This window comes from Rhinoraja longicauda, chromosome 17 (assembly GCF_053455715.1).
Source record: "Rhinoraja longicauda isolate Sanriku21f chromosome 17, sRhiLon1.1, whole genome shotgun sequence".
NCBI lineage: Eukaryota > Metazoa > Chordata > Chondrichthyes > Rajiformes > Arhynchobatidae > Rhinoraja > Rhinoraja longicauda.
In genome coordinates this window covers 30,101,621-30,119,268 of record NC_135969.1, presented here as the reverse complement: position 1 = coordinate 30,119,268, position 17,648 = coordinate 30,101,621, and the positions used below count along the sequence as shown (strand labels likewise).

Below are 17,648 nucleotides of genomic sequence, written 5' to 3'. Positions count from 1 at the left end.
GGAGCAAATTAGATCAATCAAATCAGGCAGGCATGGTGGCACAGTGGTAGAGTTGTTGTCTCACAGCACCAGAGACCCAGGTTCAATCCAGACCACGGGTGCTCTCTGTATGGAGTTTATACATTCTCCACTGACCTGCGTTGGTTTTGTCCGGGTGCTCTGGTTCCTTCCACATTTCAAAGTTGTGCAAGTTTGTAGGCTAATTGGATTGATATAATTGTAAATTGCCCCTAATATGTGTAGGATTGTTAGTGTGTGGGGTTCGCTGGTCAGTGTGGACTCCATGGGCAAAAGGGCGTTTCTATACTGTATCGCTAAACTAAAAACAAACCACCACAAAGTCTTCAAAAGATGATACAGCCCACATGTTGCCTCTGAGACTCAGTGCACAACACATTTGATTATCAGAGATGTCGGCACTCAATGAAGTTCAGACCAGGAGTTGCCGAAAACTCGTAAAAGTTGCCACCCCACCGTTGTTTTCAGTTGCGTTCTCTTACATTGCTTTATTTAGGAACTCCCAGACTGATTTTGATGCACTTTAAATAAATTTTTAAAATATATAACAAGCTAATGGTTTGATATATGTAATTGAAAGGGCAAATACAGATTTATTGCTGTAAAATTAAAACTTACGATTTGCTACGAGTATCAATGGTGGAGATTCGTTTATCAAGACCAACGGTGACAAGTAAAGATTCGATCACAGGCGAGAAACAGAGTGCTCTCGCAGGGGCTTTGTGAATACCCTTAAAGCTGTGTTGCATCCGCAGAGAGTTCAGATCCCATAATACAACTGTGCCATCATCTCCAACACTTCCCAACTGCGATGCTTGGAGGCAAGAAATCTGCAGGTCACGGAGAGGCTAAAATAAAGAAGCAATATATAAATGAATCTCATCTTCATTATACAGACTAGATGTCAAGATCAACCACAACTTATTTGGCCCATCTCATTTATGGCAACTAAACATAGCACAAAAAGTAAGGAAATTTGTGTTTGGTAGATTATTTCTTTGTTGTAACAATGCTTCTTGGCAATAAATCTTATACCGTTGGAAAGCCTGTTTATTTCCCTTTTAAATGGTGCCACATTTGTAAGGAACAAATATCTACGGGTTATCTTAGCAAGATTTATTTTTCCTCCAACCTTAGAGTGATCAAACGACCTGTCGCTATCAACGTCTAAAAAAAGTATGCATTTACTGCACAGGCCTGAGAAATTAGATTATAATTAAGTTGATGGAGAAACTTAGTGTCTCACAGCACCAGAGACCACATTCAATCCTGACCTCAGCTGCCATCTATGTGGAGTATACATGTTCTCCATGACCACATGGGTTTCTGCCGGGTGCTCTGATTTCCACCCACATCACAAAGACGCGAGTGTATGTAGGTTAATTGACCTCTAAATTGCCCATATCAGGAGAGGTTGAGAAAGTGGGACAATATAGAACAAGTGTGAATAGGTGATTAATGTCTGTTGTGGACTTGTTGGGCTGAAGGGCCTGTTTCCATGCTGTATCTCTAAACTAAACATTCTGCCCGAGTAAGCAAAGAATGTGTAATACAGTCTATGTCCACTTGAAACCGGCAATGTCTGGTGATCCACTGTAGATCCTCATGAAAATCCAGAGAATTACATTTTACTGGTTAAACTCATGGTGGAGGGTGCAAAATGAATTTTCAAATACATATACATGAACATATATGACTGTGCATCCCAAAAGTTGCCTGTGACCTATTTTCCCTCTCTCACCACTATCCGTCAGAAGAAGGGCTCCGATCTGAAATGTGACCTGTTCATGTTCTCCCGAGATGTTGCCTGACCCGCTCAGTTACTCCAGCACTGTCTTTTTTTTAATTTTTAAATCAGCACATGCAGTTTCTTGTGTCTTATCTCTGCTTGGTAGCACGCATGATTCAGACATGAAGTTATTGCTTCAAGTCCCAATCAAGAAATTGGAATGCAAAATCATCTCAGCCCATATTCCAATGGAGTAGAAAGTTTCAGATAAGATGGCAAAGAGAGAGCTGTCTGCTCTTTTAGGTGGAGTAAAATATCCTAAGACACTGTTAGAAAAGCAATGACCTGGGCAATCCACATCACCATGAACAGTTTCTGATGATTATCAATCATATGGTCATTAGTGTGTGCTTCCAATGTACAAACTGGCTGTCACATTTACCACATCACAACTTCAGATTCAGTTTAATGACATTTGGTACTTTGGGACATTCTGAAAGAAATGAGATAATTATGGAAAAACTACTTTCCTGCTAGTTCAGTATTTTCATCTCACCTTTTACCTAGAAAATGTCAAGTCTTCACTGCTGAAGAACTTTTTTTCCCTCCTACTTCCTTGTGACAGAGAATAACGAATAGACTGATGAGAAAACCCTGATTCCAAATCACAGATAATGTTTTGTCGTCTGAACCTCTGTGGGCAATTTTTATTATAATCACCATCACTGTATTTCAGCATTTTTTTAAAAATCTAGTTTTCTTGACTTTTTGCTCCACCGCTTTCCTGAGGCAATGATTCACACAGGCCACGACTCAACAAATCATCAGCGGCTCTCCACCATCTCATTCAAGCAGCTAATTTTCATCCATGAGCTTGGACAGCAGGTGTCAGCTGACTACTCAACCGATAGAGTGAAGGGGTGTTAAACCACAGACAGAAATAGACTTGGGTAATGAAAGTTCACAATCACAGACCAAGAGTTTTCAGTGAGAATAACTGCAAGCACTGCACCCACAGGCAATTCTTTCTCCCCCAACCTTACCTGGCACACAAAACCTTATGAATTCATGGGTCACTTATTGGCAATGAATGAGACATTGAAGACAACTTCACAAGACCCCAAACATCTATAATAACAAATAAACAACCTGCAATCCCACCAAGAGTAGGACAAACATGTCCCACAAAAATGGCCTCAAAATTGAAAACAAAAATTATATTTCATCTCGTTCTTCGTGTCAATTGAATAAATTATATCCACATTCTCTTTTTTGTTCAAAAGTTAGATATGCAAGCTCTCAAGAGAGCAAATGCAAAACAAATTTTAAGAGCACGCATCATTTTAAAATGATTCTCAACTTGTTCTGCCATACTGCGCGTAAATAAAAATAAACTGCCCACAGCACAGGATTAGGTGAAAATACACCGTGAGATGTGAACAAGAATCCATTTCATGGCATCAACAGTTAGAAAGAACAAATTTGAATTTGGCTACACTGGATTAATGAATTTGATTGATACAATCTGATATAAGGTACAGATCTATTAGTAACACATTATGCTTCTCCATCTAGGTTATCATCCTTTAACTTCCCCTTGAACCCATTTGATCAGAAGATCCCTACAACTGATTCCCATGGCAACTCTTGCCTCCTTATATTCATAGATATTGAATTTGTCCTCTCAATACCTCCTGCTGCCTTCTCTACAAATAGACTAACCTTTCTCTCTCTCCCTCCCCACCCTCCCCCCCACCCATCTCTTTCCAGTTCTGACAAAGGGTCTTCTTAACTCCGTTTCTCATCCCACAGATTATGTGTGACCTGCTGAGTGTTTGAACCATTTTAATCACAAATCTAACTTGGCCTGACTAACTCATGCAGAGAATGTGAAGATTATAGCTTCCTTGATTAAAACATCTCTAACTTCATAACATTCATGTTACTTCACGGAACTAACCAACTGCAGCAGAAGATAAACTGCTTTGGTGAAGCATTAGCAAGTGCCGTGAGTTCAATAAACAAAATGTAAACCACATCCATTGCAAGTGTCACAGCTCCTTCTTGCGGTCACTATGCACACTTTACCTGCTGATCACGACAACAAAGCTTTGCGGCAGCCTCATCAGCATGCATGCTGTGAAGAACAATCTCACCACTCCGAGACCCGGAGAGAATCCAATGGTCATCAGAATCATTGGTGAGACAAGTCACAAAATCCTTGTGACCCTGAACAGAAAAGAAATAAAGCATCCAGCAATTCATTGTCATTGCAGCGTGATTAGATTATGTGCATTAATTCTCAATACAAAAACTAATGCTTATTGCCCCCATTTCATTACCTCCAATTGCCCCATAGAAGAACTCATTTACCCAACTATGAATAATAATTTGAGTGAAAGATGCAGCCATTTTAACTAACAGTTGGATATTTAGCATATGTTCGTAGCTCCCTACACAGAAAACACCGGCTTTATGGAGGATAAAGAGGAAAGGCGGAATAAAAGCAGACATAATTGTGGAGCAAATGGTTAAAGAGAAATAAAATAATCACCACCAGATTTTAATTACTCTCATCCAAATTCAGGACCACCTCTAACATTCAAAAACTTTTGGGTGGTTTTAAATATAGGAACAGAAAGGCCTGGAAGCTGGCTTTAGATTCACTCATTCATCTTGTCTCCCGTATTGACCAAAGGACCTTAAAATACCCAACAACTGTTCAGAACTTTTTCAGATCCATCTGTTTACTTTGAGCCCTTCTTAATTTACTCTGAGGCCTAGGGTATTATGCCCTATTATATTTAAGGGTCAGACATCTCCTTCATACCACCGTTAGTTATTTAAGGCATGCAAAAAAAGACATTTAGTTTCAATGGATTTTATTTTACTGATTACGTTATGCGCAAAATTAATAGGAATGGCCTGCTACAAAAGCATAATAGCTCAAGAACATTGCAATAAGTAATGGGTGTGTGCTGTGTGATTTAAGTGATTTTGGAAGAGTGGTATGGAGAGGACATATCCTATTCCATATGCCAGCAATACCAAATATGATGATATTTAACCCTACATTCCTCCATGAATGGATAGCAAACAAAAAAAAATTGCAATTCCAAACTGCACTCTTGAATACACAAAGTTCCCCAGGTATCTTACCTTGTAAGATTTCTGCAGTTTGTTGGTTTTTAAGTTCCATGTATTGACAGCACAATCTGTTCCTCCACTTATAATCAAATTTGAAGTAGAATTCAGCGAGACACACGTCTGTCCACACTTCACAAGATAAAGCATAGATTTAACTGTTGGAGGTCATTGTTAACATTTGTGTATCTAATTATTTGCTAGTTTAGGTCTTTCAAAAGAAACTGTAGTCATGTAGAACCCCCTACACAATTATTTGTCCTTCCCGTTTAGCCGTGTATTTCCAGTATGGTCACTCCAACCCCCTCCCCACGACTACCCCTATCAAGGAGCAGGAATTTCCCTCTGCTGCATGAGAAATGCGATATCAGAGTTAGCATTGAAGCAGATAGTAGATCAACACCAAACATAGAAAAGTGAAGGGAGTAAAAATGAAATGAAGCAAAATGGGTACAGAGGTATGTGTAGGAAGGAACTGCAGATGCTGGTTTAAAACTGAAGAATATAAACAAAAAGCTGGAATAACTCAGCGGGACAGGCAGCATCTCTGGTGAGAAGGAATGGGTGACGTCTCGGGTCGAGACTTCTTCAGACCTTCCTTCTGAAGAAGGGTCTCAACCCGAAACGTCACCCATTCCTCCTCTCCAGAGATGCTGCCTGTCCCGTTCGAGTTACTCCAGCTTTTTGTGCCTACCTTGCGTATGGAGGTACTTGTGATTGTGATGATGATCATCATGGAGGTTAAACATACACAAGCTGATTGATGGGAGTTGATTTTCTCTTCTGTTTCATTCAAGACATTTAACTCAAGACTTCAGGGAATAATATTCTTCCTGCGTACGTATTAAACGCATGCCGACAGAGCATGCTGAGGATTTGTGTGACAGAAAATAAGAAAATAGCAATAACTTCCTTAAAAATGTTAATTTTCTTCCAAACATTGATAACTGTAATGAGAACTGTTTTGAAGAAGAATTTCAGTTTTTCTGAAATGAAGAGTGTGTGTTCGGCGTAGAAGTGAATTCGAGAAGAAACAAGAAAAAACCTTCGGATATTAAGGTATGCAATAAAATCGGTCTATTTTGTCAGGTATTTAAGTATCTCGTTAAGCTGGAAAGACTGTAAAAAAGATTCATGAGAACTGTGCATGGATCGGAGGGCTTGTGTTGCAAGGAGAGGTTGGAACAGTTGTCCTTATCATATCATATCATATATATACAGCCGGAAACAGGCCTTTTCGGCCCACCAATTCCGTGCCGCCCAGCGATCCCTGTACATTAACACTATCCTACACCCACTAGGGACAATTTTTACATTTACCCAGCCAATTAACCTACATACCTGTACGTCTTTGGAGTGTGGGAGGAAACCGAAGATCTCGGAGAAAACCCACGCAGGTCACAGGGAGAACGTACAAACTCCTTACAGTGCAGCACCCGTAGTCAGGATCGAACCTGAGTCTCCGGCGCTGCATTCGCTGTAAAGCAGCAACTCTACCGCTGCGCTACCGTGCCGTCCTTGGAACATAGGAAGTTAATGAGTGACTTTATAAAAGGTATAATTATGGGAGGGGCATAAGTAGGATGGATGGTCTTTTCCCAGGATAGGAGAATTCAAAACTAGAGGGCACAGATTAAAGTGAAAGGAAAAGATTTAAAAGGTGCCCATGCAGTATCATTTTTCACACAGAGGATGGTGGGTAAATAGAACAAGCTGCCAGAGGAAGCTGTTGAGGTGGGTACAATTATAATATTTTAAATACATTCAGACATGTGCATGGATAGAAAAGATTGAGGCCAATATGCAAATACAGGAACATTGGACTCGTTCATATAGCCCCAAGTTGGGCCAACCCATCTGTTTTTGTGCTGTATAACCCACTGAATCAACAATTCCTAGGAATCAGAAAATTAGATGAAAAACATAATGCCAATGTTAAAAAGTAAAAAGACTGGCAGGGTAATAAACCCAATATCCAATTTAATCAAAGACATTGAAAGACGCGAAAAGACACAAAAACAAAGGATAATTATATGCATGTAGAAGTATGGATTAGCAAGAGGTTAAGGCTGTGTAGAACAGAGGTCACATCTAATGACGACTTGGAAAGAATCATTTCGATGATGATAAATGAGCCAGCAATTAGATTTAAGCAGAGTTTTCATAAATGGGGAAGGAGTCAATCCAGAAATGTCAAGGTCAATAACTGAATATGAAGAGTTAGCAAATACAATGAGATGCCTGCAAAGGTGGGGGAAGAGTCAGAAATTAGGAACTTAAAACACATTTAAGAGGTGTTTTACACAAAATTTTACACCTTACTAGATAGGCGTGGACCCATTGGGTCCAATCTCACGGCAACCCTCCGTGCAAAACCCCCCCACCCCCACTCCATTCCCCCATTATCCCCCCTCCTCCCCCCCCACCCACTCCATCCCCCTTAACCCCCCCATTCCCCCTCCCCCCTCTATCCCCCCCTTGTTCCCCCCTCCCCCACTCCATGCCCCCTCAAACCCCCTTATCCCCTTCCTTCCCCACTCACCCTCTCCATGCCCCCTCAAACCCCCTTACCCCTCCCCCACTCCATGCCCCCTCAACTCCCCTTATTCCCCCCTCCTCCCCTCACCCAATCCATGCCCCCTCAAACCCCCTTATCCCCTTCCTTCCCCACTCACCCACTCCGTCCCCTCAAACCCCCTTATCCCCCCCTCCCCCACTCTATCCCCCCTCAACTCCCCTTATTCCCCCCTCCTCCCCCCTCACCCACTCCATCCCTCCTCAACCCCTCAAAACACCCCCTTGGCCAGGGGCGGGCGAGAGGAATGGGGAGAGGGAGCCACTCAGCCCGGCTCCGGGCGGGCAGCAGCAGGAGAGCTCTCCTCACCGCCCCGCCCCCCCCCCCCCCCCAATTGGCAACCACTCCCATCCCTTGGGCGGGTCCCACCCCCCTCTAAACTCCCAGCTGTGCATGTGCAGACCTTCTCCCATTGTGACGTCAAAAACGGAGGCAGGCGCGGCTGACGGGCAGGGAAGGTGAAAAACTGATTTATTAAAGTTTAAAAAGTGATTTTTTAATTTTAAAAAGTGAAATACTTTTAAAATATAACAAACATTTGAACCACAGGACAATGGTGAGTAAGGTGGCCCTAAAATTGTTGAACTATCACGTACCATTTTGGCTGTATTTTGAAAACAAATATAAGCACAAATACACAAGATGAAAGTTTTAGTAATATTTAGATAGATGAGTGCAAAGCAGATGACACAACCAAAGTGAGTTTTTTGTCATAAGCAGAAGTGCAGTGAGATTAAAATCTTGCTTGCAGGAGGATCACATACATCAATTAAGGCACCACACAAAAAAATGTGCATAAGTCACACAAATTCTACCAGATATTGAAAAGAAAAAGACATCAGTGCAAAACACAATTGGAAAACAAGTCCATAGTAGTGCAAAGGATGGTCTGTGGTATTGTTGAGGGGGGATTAGAGATGTGCAGGCCAACGAGAGTTCTGCAACATCCTCTCTCGATGCTTTCCCACTGTGATTCCTTCTGCTCTGTCCTTTATCATTGTTACTCTTTTGCATATCTTTCATCATTGTTCTTTATCTCTCTACAACATCATCTGTGTCTCGTTTCCCTTTTACCCAACGTCTGAAGAAGGGTCTCGACCCAAAATATCACCCATTCCTTCTCTCCAGAGATGCTACCTGTCCCGCTGAGTTACTGCAGCTTTTTGTGTCTATCTTTGGTTCAAGACCTTGCTGGTTGTAGATCATTAGCTGTTCCTGAATCTGAATAGTGGGGGAACTCAGGTACTGTAACTCCTGCCCAATGGCAGTAGCAAAAGAGAGATTTACCCAAATGGTGGAGATACTGGATGATAGATGCCTTCTTGAGGCAGTGCCTCACTAAATCCTTTTGATCATGGAGCGCTGTGCCCGTGATGGACCGGACCGAGTCCAGCACTCTCTGCAACCTCTTGCATTCCTGTGCATTGGAATTGCTGTACCAGGCCATAATGCAATCAATCAGGATACTTTCTGCAATCCATCTGTAGAAGCTAAATGGAATACCTGGTGACGGGCCAACTTTCCTAAAACTTCCAAGAAATTTGTTGTGCTGGCATGCCTTCTTCACAATTATAACCCAATGCAGCACCCAGGACAGTCATCGGAGATGCTAATGCCCAGGAATTTGAAGTGCTAACTCTTTCTACAGTTGACCCACCAATAAAAACTGGCACATGGTCTCCCGACTTCCTCTTTAGTCTCCAATAGGACGATATCCATCAAGAAGATCACGAGAATAACCACAAAGACTCGTTGAACAGGAAAGCAGATTTTGTTCTCAACAAGAGCGAGATATCTACTGAATTAAAAAGGTGAACAGAGACATGCCTCAGCAATCAGATAAATGTGGGATTTGAACTTTATCTCTCAATTGAGCAGGGTATGAAAAATCTGCCTTGGCCTGATCACAAGAACATGCAATTGATAGAAAGAGTTTCAAAATAAAACTTAAGCACAAAACAAAATTAATGTTTTTGCCTACTCAACGTTAATTATTTTTTTAAACTTCAACACAAATGTATACATGGGGACCACCGTGAGACAGAGATACTGCATGTTGAAAACATTGGTTGTCAACATAGTTGAAACTAGACAATTCTAGCCATCATACTGTTTAGGTGTTGACTGAAGATGAGAAGTCAGATCTTTGTGGGACGGGCCGACGCAATGGAAAAAGGGCAGGAATGGAAGCTATTGCTGGAGCTGTGCATGGTGGGTTTGAACAGAAAAGTGCAATACATCAAGACATCATCAGAGCTAGACAATGGAGAAGGCAGAGTGGGAAACCATATTGGATTGTCAGAGATTCAAAACAAAAAATAAGAGGAAAACCCCAGAATCACATATACAAATCCAATATCAAAATCATGGATTTGAAATGTAAAGCGCCAAAAATGAACCAACAAACTTAATTCAATTACCCAAAACAAAAAATCAGAGTGTAATTGATGGCCTTTGCAAAAGTCAGCAGACCAAAAACCCAGCCTTGAGACCAAATGAGGTATGTTTTACAAGAATTTGGACCAGGTCTGAGGATTTATCAATTTTAATCCTTCTCAATAGACAATAGGTGCAGGAGTAGGCCATTCGGCCTTTCGAGCCAGCACCATCATTCACTGTGATCATGGCTGATCATCCACAATCAGTACCCCGTTCCTGCCTTCTCCCCATATCCGTTGACTCCGCTATCTCTGTAAGAGCTCTACCTAACTCTCTCTTGAAAGTATCCAGAGAATCGGCCTCCACTGCATTCTGAGGCAGAGAATTCCACAGATTCACAACACTCTGGGTGAAAATGTTTTTCCTCATCTCCGTTCTAAATGGCATACCCTTTATTCTTAAACTGTGGCCCCTGGTTCTGGACTCCCCCAACATCGGGAACATGTTTTCTGCCTCTAGCGTGTCCAATCCCTTAATAATCTTACTTGTTTCAATAAGATCCCCTCTCATCCTTCTAAATTCCAGTGTATACAAGCCCTGCCGCTCCATTCTTTCAACATATGACAGTCCAGCCATCTCAGGAATTAACCTCATGAACCTGTGCTGCACTCCCTCAATAGCAAGAATGTCCTTCCTCAAATTTGGAAACCAAAACTGCACACAATACTCCAGGTGTGGTCTCACCGGGGCCCTGTACAACTGCAGAAGGACCTCTTTGCTCCCATACTCAACTCCTCTTGTTATGAAGGCTAAAGTGCCATTAGCTTTCTTCACTGCCTGCTGTACCAGCATGTTTACTTTCAGTGACTGATGTACAAGGGCACCCGGATCTCATTGTACTTCCCCTTTTCCTAACTTGACATGATTCAGATAATAATCTGCCTTCCTGTTCTTGCCACCAATAGACAATAGACAATAGACAATAGGTGCAGGAAGAGGCCATTCGGCCCTTCGAGCCAGCACCGCCATTCAATGTGATCATGGCTGATCATTCTCAATCAGTACCTCGTTCCTGCCTTCTCCCCAAGTTGGATAACCTCACATTTATCACATTAAGCTGCATCTGCCATGCATCTGCCCACTCACCCAACCTGCCCAAGTCACCCTGCATCCTCAAAGCATCCTCCTCACAGTTCACACTGCCACCCAGCTTTGTGTCATCTGCAAATTTGCTAATGTTACTTTTAATCCCTTCGTCTAAATCATTAATGTATATTGTAAATAGCTGCAGTCCCAGCACTGAGCCTTGCGGTACCCCACTTCCCATTCAAAGCATGGTATTAGTTCTTATCGTTCTGAACATATGCTGAAACCTTTTTGTATTCGCTTAAGGATACCGCCATCTTCAGACTGTTGGCGTGCAAAAGTTAAAGCGATTCTTCAAAAATAACAGTTACAAACTCCAAGATAACAATAATTATGAAAATAAACTAAGTTGGTTGAATAGTTGTTCAACCTTCCCTCACTTTTCATTTACATTTATATTTTCTGATTAACATACCCCATTTCACTTAATTTTATCCTCCCACTTCCCTCCAAACTCAATTTTTTTGCAAGCTACTTTGCAATCTGAATTAAATCTTTACAAAGTCAGTTTCTTAAACAAAAATCTAAAGACCTGCTTTCCAGCCACATCTCCAATTAGAATGCAGCCCCCACTGACTCCAAAAACTGAGATTAAAAGATAAGAACATTTATACCTGCCCTCGACCCAAACAGTGAAATAATTGGCATATTAATAAGTATTGATCTATTGAAAAAAGTGGTCACTGCACCTGTTCTGCCAAACTGCAGAGTTGCCCTGGCTTGTTGTTACAGGTGGACACGGAAATTTTATCACCTCCGTTGGAAGCACTGATGAGAGACTGATGTCTAATTAGTTAAAGAACATGAATTACCATGACAATTCAATTCAAACAATGATGTATGCATCAAGGATAGACAAAATAATGCATCTCATATTTTGTTGGAGAGGAAAGGAAAATCAAGCTGATTTCACTTTAGCATAATAGATTGGTGTTATAACTTGGCCTTTCTCCAACAAATTTGCTCAGTTTTCAAACAAGAAATGTTTCCAATTAGATTTCTTCTTTTAATGCAATGTTGAGAGGCACAATGTGCCAGAGGAACACATCAAATGGCACCCACAGCGTATTTTGAAAGGGACCATTCAGCACACATTATTTTCTAACCTAAAAACCATTAATGCTGCAGTCACGTTTATTTACAAACAAATAAAAAGCAAAACAGTAGTTTTTGATAGTTTAAGAACAAAAGTAGTAATGTAATCTTGTAAAAATGCTGAAAATACTCAGCAGATCAGGCAGTATCTTTGCAAAGAGAGACATCACTAATATTTCCTGTCAAAGTACCTTCAATTTTGAACCAAAACATTAATTCTGCTTCTTCTTACACCAATGCTTCCTGACCCATTGAGTGTTTCCTGTATTTTGTCTTACATTTCAAATTTCCAACAAGTGCAGATTTTTGTCGAGCTGTATTTGGTATATAAAGCAAAAAAAACAGAAAAGCATACCATACATCTCGTAAAATAACCAAATAACACATTGTGCATTATCACTTTGATGAAAATGTAGATGTACTGCATGGTCAATTTGCTTTAAAACCACATCCGACGAAAGTCATGAAAAAAATCACATGATGCAATGCTCTCTAGATAATGCATCCCATCTGAATTACAAGCTAACAAACTGCAGGAGGAACTCAGCAGGCCAGGCAGCATCAGTGGAGGGGATTGGACAGACAATGTTTCAGTTCAAGACCCATTTTTCAGTCCGAGTCATACTACACAGAAACAGGCCCTTCACCCTAACTCATCCATGCCGATCAAGGTTCCCCAACTAAGCTGGTCCCATGTCCTATATTTGGCCCTTATCCCTTTAAACCTTTCCTGTCTATGTACCTGTCCCAATGTCGTTAAATGCTATTTTACCTGCCTCGCCTACTTCCTCTACCAGCACATTCCATATATCCACTATCTTCTGTGTGAAAAGCTTAAGATCTGAAGATCAAGATCTGAATTCATCCGACTCACCCATCAGGCCTCTAGCATCGAAATAAATATCATTTAATCCAACCATCTTTTCTCACTCCTTGTCGTATTCCTGCCTACTCTGCTTTCTAAAACAGCTGTTATTGACTTCCTATAAGACTTCCAGCCTCCCAGCTGCCTCACTACCGCATTGGATCCCATCCTCCTGCCAATCTGGTTTAAACCTTCCCAAGAAGCACAAGCAAACCTGTCAGCCAGGATATCAGTCCCCCTCCAGTTTACGTGCAACCCATCCATCTTGTACAGGTCAGCTCTGCCCCAATGGTCCCAAGAGATCCCAATAATCCAGAAAACTTAATTCCTGCCCCCTGTACCAACTCCTCAGGAGGAAGAGGGAAGTTCTAACAAATAAATCCATCATACTTGTTAAAATTAGAGGCAAGCTCATTTTTGTGTGTCGCTCATTTGATAAGCAACCAAAAACATAACTGGTCCCGTTTCAGAATTAACCACTCTTGATTGTCTATATCATGCGACTCACAATCAACCCACTAGTTTCACCCACCCTTCTGCTGACTTTAATCTTTCATTACCTTTTTCCCCTCCAAAAATTGATTTTTGAATAATAATGATTAAAGTACAATCTACTTCATGTGATTGAAATTTATCAATCACCTGCCTGGCATTTTTCACAGACTGCATTAACATTGCAGTTCCTGGTTCCTGCACAGCTAAATGCAAGATATTAGGGCACAGTATCATTTTGTGTAGAAGGCAACACCAGTACCACCTCCTGGCCAAAGCAGTGTATTACAGCTATAAAATATGCACAACATGTGAATGCTCTGCAGATGCAGGTTACTTTTGGAGCTCAGTTTCGAAACAAATGGTAAGAGCTGCAGTTCTGAAAAGCAGCAGACATCACATTTCAAGTAAAAAGTTCTAGTGTGCACTTATCCACAAAAATTGAATCAACATTCCCCAAAGAACACAGATGCAAGGAACTGCAGTTGTTGGTTTATCAAAAAAGACAAAAAAGACAAAGCAACTGAGAAGGTCAGGCAACATCTCTGGAGAACACGGACAGGTGACTTTTGGGTCAGAACCGTCTTCCAAAGAACTATCAACTACCTTTATGTAGTTCAGGACAAATTAGAGTCTTAGCCATATACTAAAACTAATATAAAGAATCCCCATCCTAATGTGCTGGTGTTTTTTTTAATTAATTTTTAAAACGGGTCAAATAAATCATTATTGCTATACATGTAACCTCCAGCCCAACTGAAGCACATGAAGGTATCTTGTTTGCCTTCCTTATTTACATGGCACTTGACTTATTATTGTCTAGTCTAAGCCAAGAGACATTTTGATTCGCTACAAAATAGAGCAGTTACATGAATATGTAATAAAGAAATGGATCTGCTCCGCCATATCCAAGGCTTCTCCAAGGACCTGGATTGATGGTCAACAGCTGCAGTCAGCTTTCACACAAGTGCTGAAGTGACTGAATTACTCAACTGTGAAAGACAACAATGCAGCTCATTTATAATCAAATGCCCTGCGGTTCCATTCGTTCACAGCAGAATGCTCAAGGCCATTCCAAAATGTCCATCATAACTATCCAAGAGAAAGAATCAAATGTTACATTCCAAAAAACGAGTGTCATGCAATTTTTCTTGAGCTAGTTTACGAAAACATTCTGGAGCAGCACCCATTGAACTGGCCTTCGGATAAAATAATTGCCTTTGGAGCTTGCACTTTAGTAGTACTTATTTGCATGCATTGAGAGAGGCCCAATATGTAAGATGAGGGTGTTTTAAAGCAATAACATATGTTTTTAAAAGCCATTTAAGGGTAGATAGGCAAATGGCCAAAGGTTTAAAGATGTGGACGGACAAGGACAAGGACACAGACACGCGCGAGAGAGCTGAGAACGCGCTGCCAGGAGTGACGGAAGCAGATACAATAGTAATATTTTAGAGACTTTTGGAAGGGAACATGGATATGCAGGCAGAGATTATTTTAACCTGCCATCACATTCGACATGGCCAACATGGTCCAGGGAGCCTGTTCCTGTGCTGCACTGTTCAATGGTTGACTTGTGGAACTGAAATTGGGTTCTTTATCAAATTAAAGTAGAAATACCCAAATGCATGGGTGGATGGCACATTACACAACTGTTATAGGCAATGGGATTAAGCCAAAACTTTCAAAATGGCCCTGAAAGCAATTATTTTACCCAAAGTGGGAACTATTTTTGCTTTAAAACTAAATTTTAAACTGAATACTTTGTCCAAACTGCAACCCCAGCATAAACTGCAATATGGCAGTTTTGTGTCTCATCACTGTACATACATGACTTAAGATTTTAAAATCCATTCTCAATAGCATGTTGACACAAGAATTGAAGGATATTGTTAGCACTCCAGCAAAGGGAAGACACTTCATAACCAGGTTCATGAGGGTTGAAGTCAAACTCTGGCGAGAAGAGCAGCAAATTCCAGACCTGGATGCAATCGCCTGCTGACACTAATTTAATCGTCTCCTGCATAATCCTGTGTAAACATTGCAAATTTATTAAACCGATCTTTAAAAGCAATGCATTTTAAACATTTCTCGACGTTTTCAACATCCAGCTGCAGAACACAATGTAGTATCCAGAAAGTATACGACTTATCTTAATTTATTTATTGCAGAATACATGTTTTAATGCAAATTTTAGTGAACGCACACAATTAGACTGAATACCACTCAGTTCATTTTAAAGATTATAGCTGATCTGATCACAATCTCAATTCACCATTTTCATCTATCCATGGTAACTTTTCTCCTCGTGGTTGTCAAGCATTTATCCACATTTGCTTTAAATATTTTCAAAGACTCTGCTTTCATAATCCCTTAAGGGAAACACGTCCAAAGATTCTTAACTGTTTGAAAAAGTGCACCGTTTTAGTCAGAGATCTTAGTTTAGTTTAGTTTAGTTTAGACATACCGGACCTTCAGTCCACAAGTCCGCAGTGACCAGCAATCCCTGCACACTAACACTGTCCTACACACACTTGGAAATTTTTTACAAAAGCCAATTAACCAACAAACCTGTTCATCTTTGTAGTGTGGGAGGAAACCGGAGCACCCGGAGAAAACCCATGCAGGAGAACTATAAATTATATTTGTTAGTGAAGGCTATGGGAGCACATTAACTAACTGGGCTTAAGGCTGCAGATCAACAACCATAAACTGACAATCTGCCAGAGAGACCTATGGAGCCAACAGGCTGATTGCTCTTGCTACAATTGCTTGCTTCTTGTATATCTTAGAAGTGGTGATGTGGATGTTCAGGAAGGGAGGAGGAAGGTTAAGAGAGAAAAGGGGGAGAGAAAGAGAGAGGGGGAGAGAAGGGGTGGAGGGCAATGGTGAAAAATCACCAAGGCTTTCAATCCTCAACAGAACTGAAAGTGATGCAGAATCAAATTTGGCACCCTTTCATAATTTTTAAAAAAAACAAAGGGCATTTTCAAATTCAGGAAAAATGAACAGTGCACTATAGTATATCTGGATAAATGGAGGGAGAAGAATACAAGAGGTTTGGAGAAAAACACAATCACAAATCCATCAACTCTTACAGCTTTCTTGAATTTGCTTTCTCCCATCCAATTTCTGCGAGGTCTCCATTACATTCTTCCAGTTCTGGTTGCATCATATCCCAACAACACCAACCTCCACCCCAATGCCTTTTGTGTGCATTAATTTTTTCCTTAACCATGGTTAATGGGGCTTTCAACTGTGTCTGTTCCATTTCCTGAACTGCCAGTTGTTGCCTTCTCACACTCAAAAACATTGTTGGTCCTCACCTTCCACTGCTCTAACATTCACAATCATCCTCTTTGTTCTGTAAAACGTTGTCAAACTTTTCCAAATTCTGAAGAAAGATCACTAAATCACTCTCTCTTCGTAGATGTGGCCTTGTCCATTGAGTATTTTCATCATTTTCTGTTTTTAATTTTGTGATTACTGTTTGTTGAAAATCGTATGGTTTCCCAAAACTCTCTTCAGAGTCTGCGGTTGCCTGCTTAGTCTTCTGAGGACTTGTATCTCATCATCAAAAGTTATGGGGCGAAGGCAGGAGAACGGGGTTAGGAGGGAGAGGCACAATTCTACTCCTATCTCTTATGACCTTATGAAAAAACCTGCAAGTGAGGTTGGATCATTTCTTCCTTTTCATGTATGAGAAATTTATGCCAACGTGCATATTTAGTGATTTGCATATTACAATTATTTTCCTATTAATACATCATGTGGAAACACCAAAGCTATGACCTTAGTACCTTCTACCAACTTCCTTTCCCAGCCTCCAACTCAAATCCTTTCTCTGCCAATTATCTAAAATGGAACCACGGCTACTCCTGTCACTTATTACTTTAGATCACCTGGCATCTCATCTCCAAGTTTTCTCAGTTCGGATGAACATCCCACAGATGTGGCCCGTCCTAAATACTTAACAGCATTTCTAGTTTTTCAGGTTTCCAGCATCTGCAGCTATCTTTCAGAGTTTGCACTGTTCATTTTTCATCACTTGGCTTTCATTATGTCATTTGTTGGAGTCCAGGAATCTTCTTTAAAATAGTGTTGTCAAGTTACTTATATGTTGAAAGACTGGAGCGACTAGGCTTGTATACACTGGAATTTAGAAGGATGTGAGGAGATCTTAGAGGCAGGAAACATGTTCCCAA

The 17,648-nt window shown here is 40.9% G+C and overlaps 1 protein-coding gene across 1 annotated transcript in view; it reads right to left on the bottom strand.

Annotated features, from left to right (window-relative positions):
* Positions 1-16,756, bottom strand: part of LOC144601560 (protein NEDD1-like) — a 45,441-nt gene extending 28,685 nt beyond the window's left edge. Inside the window, exons 1-5 of the mRNA XM_078413757.1 lie at positions 16,542-16,756; positions 11,681-11,777; positions 4,907-5,023; positions 3,836-3,976; positions 637-866 (exon numbers count right to left, since the gene is read on the bottom strand). Of these exons, the coding sequence (XP_078269883.1) occupies positions 637-866; positions 3,836-3,976; positions 4,907-5,023; positions 11,681-11,777; positions 16,542-16,756 (800 nt within the window). The remainder of the gene's footprint in view (positions 1-636; positions 867-3,835; positions 3,977-4,906; positions 5,024-11,680; positions 11,778-16,541) is intronic.
* Positions 16,757-17,648: the final 892 nt, after the last annotated feature.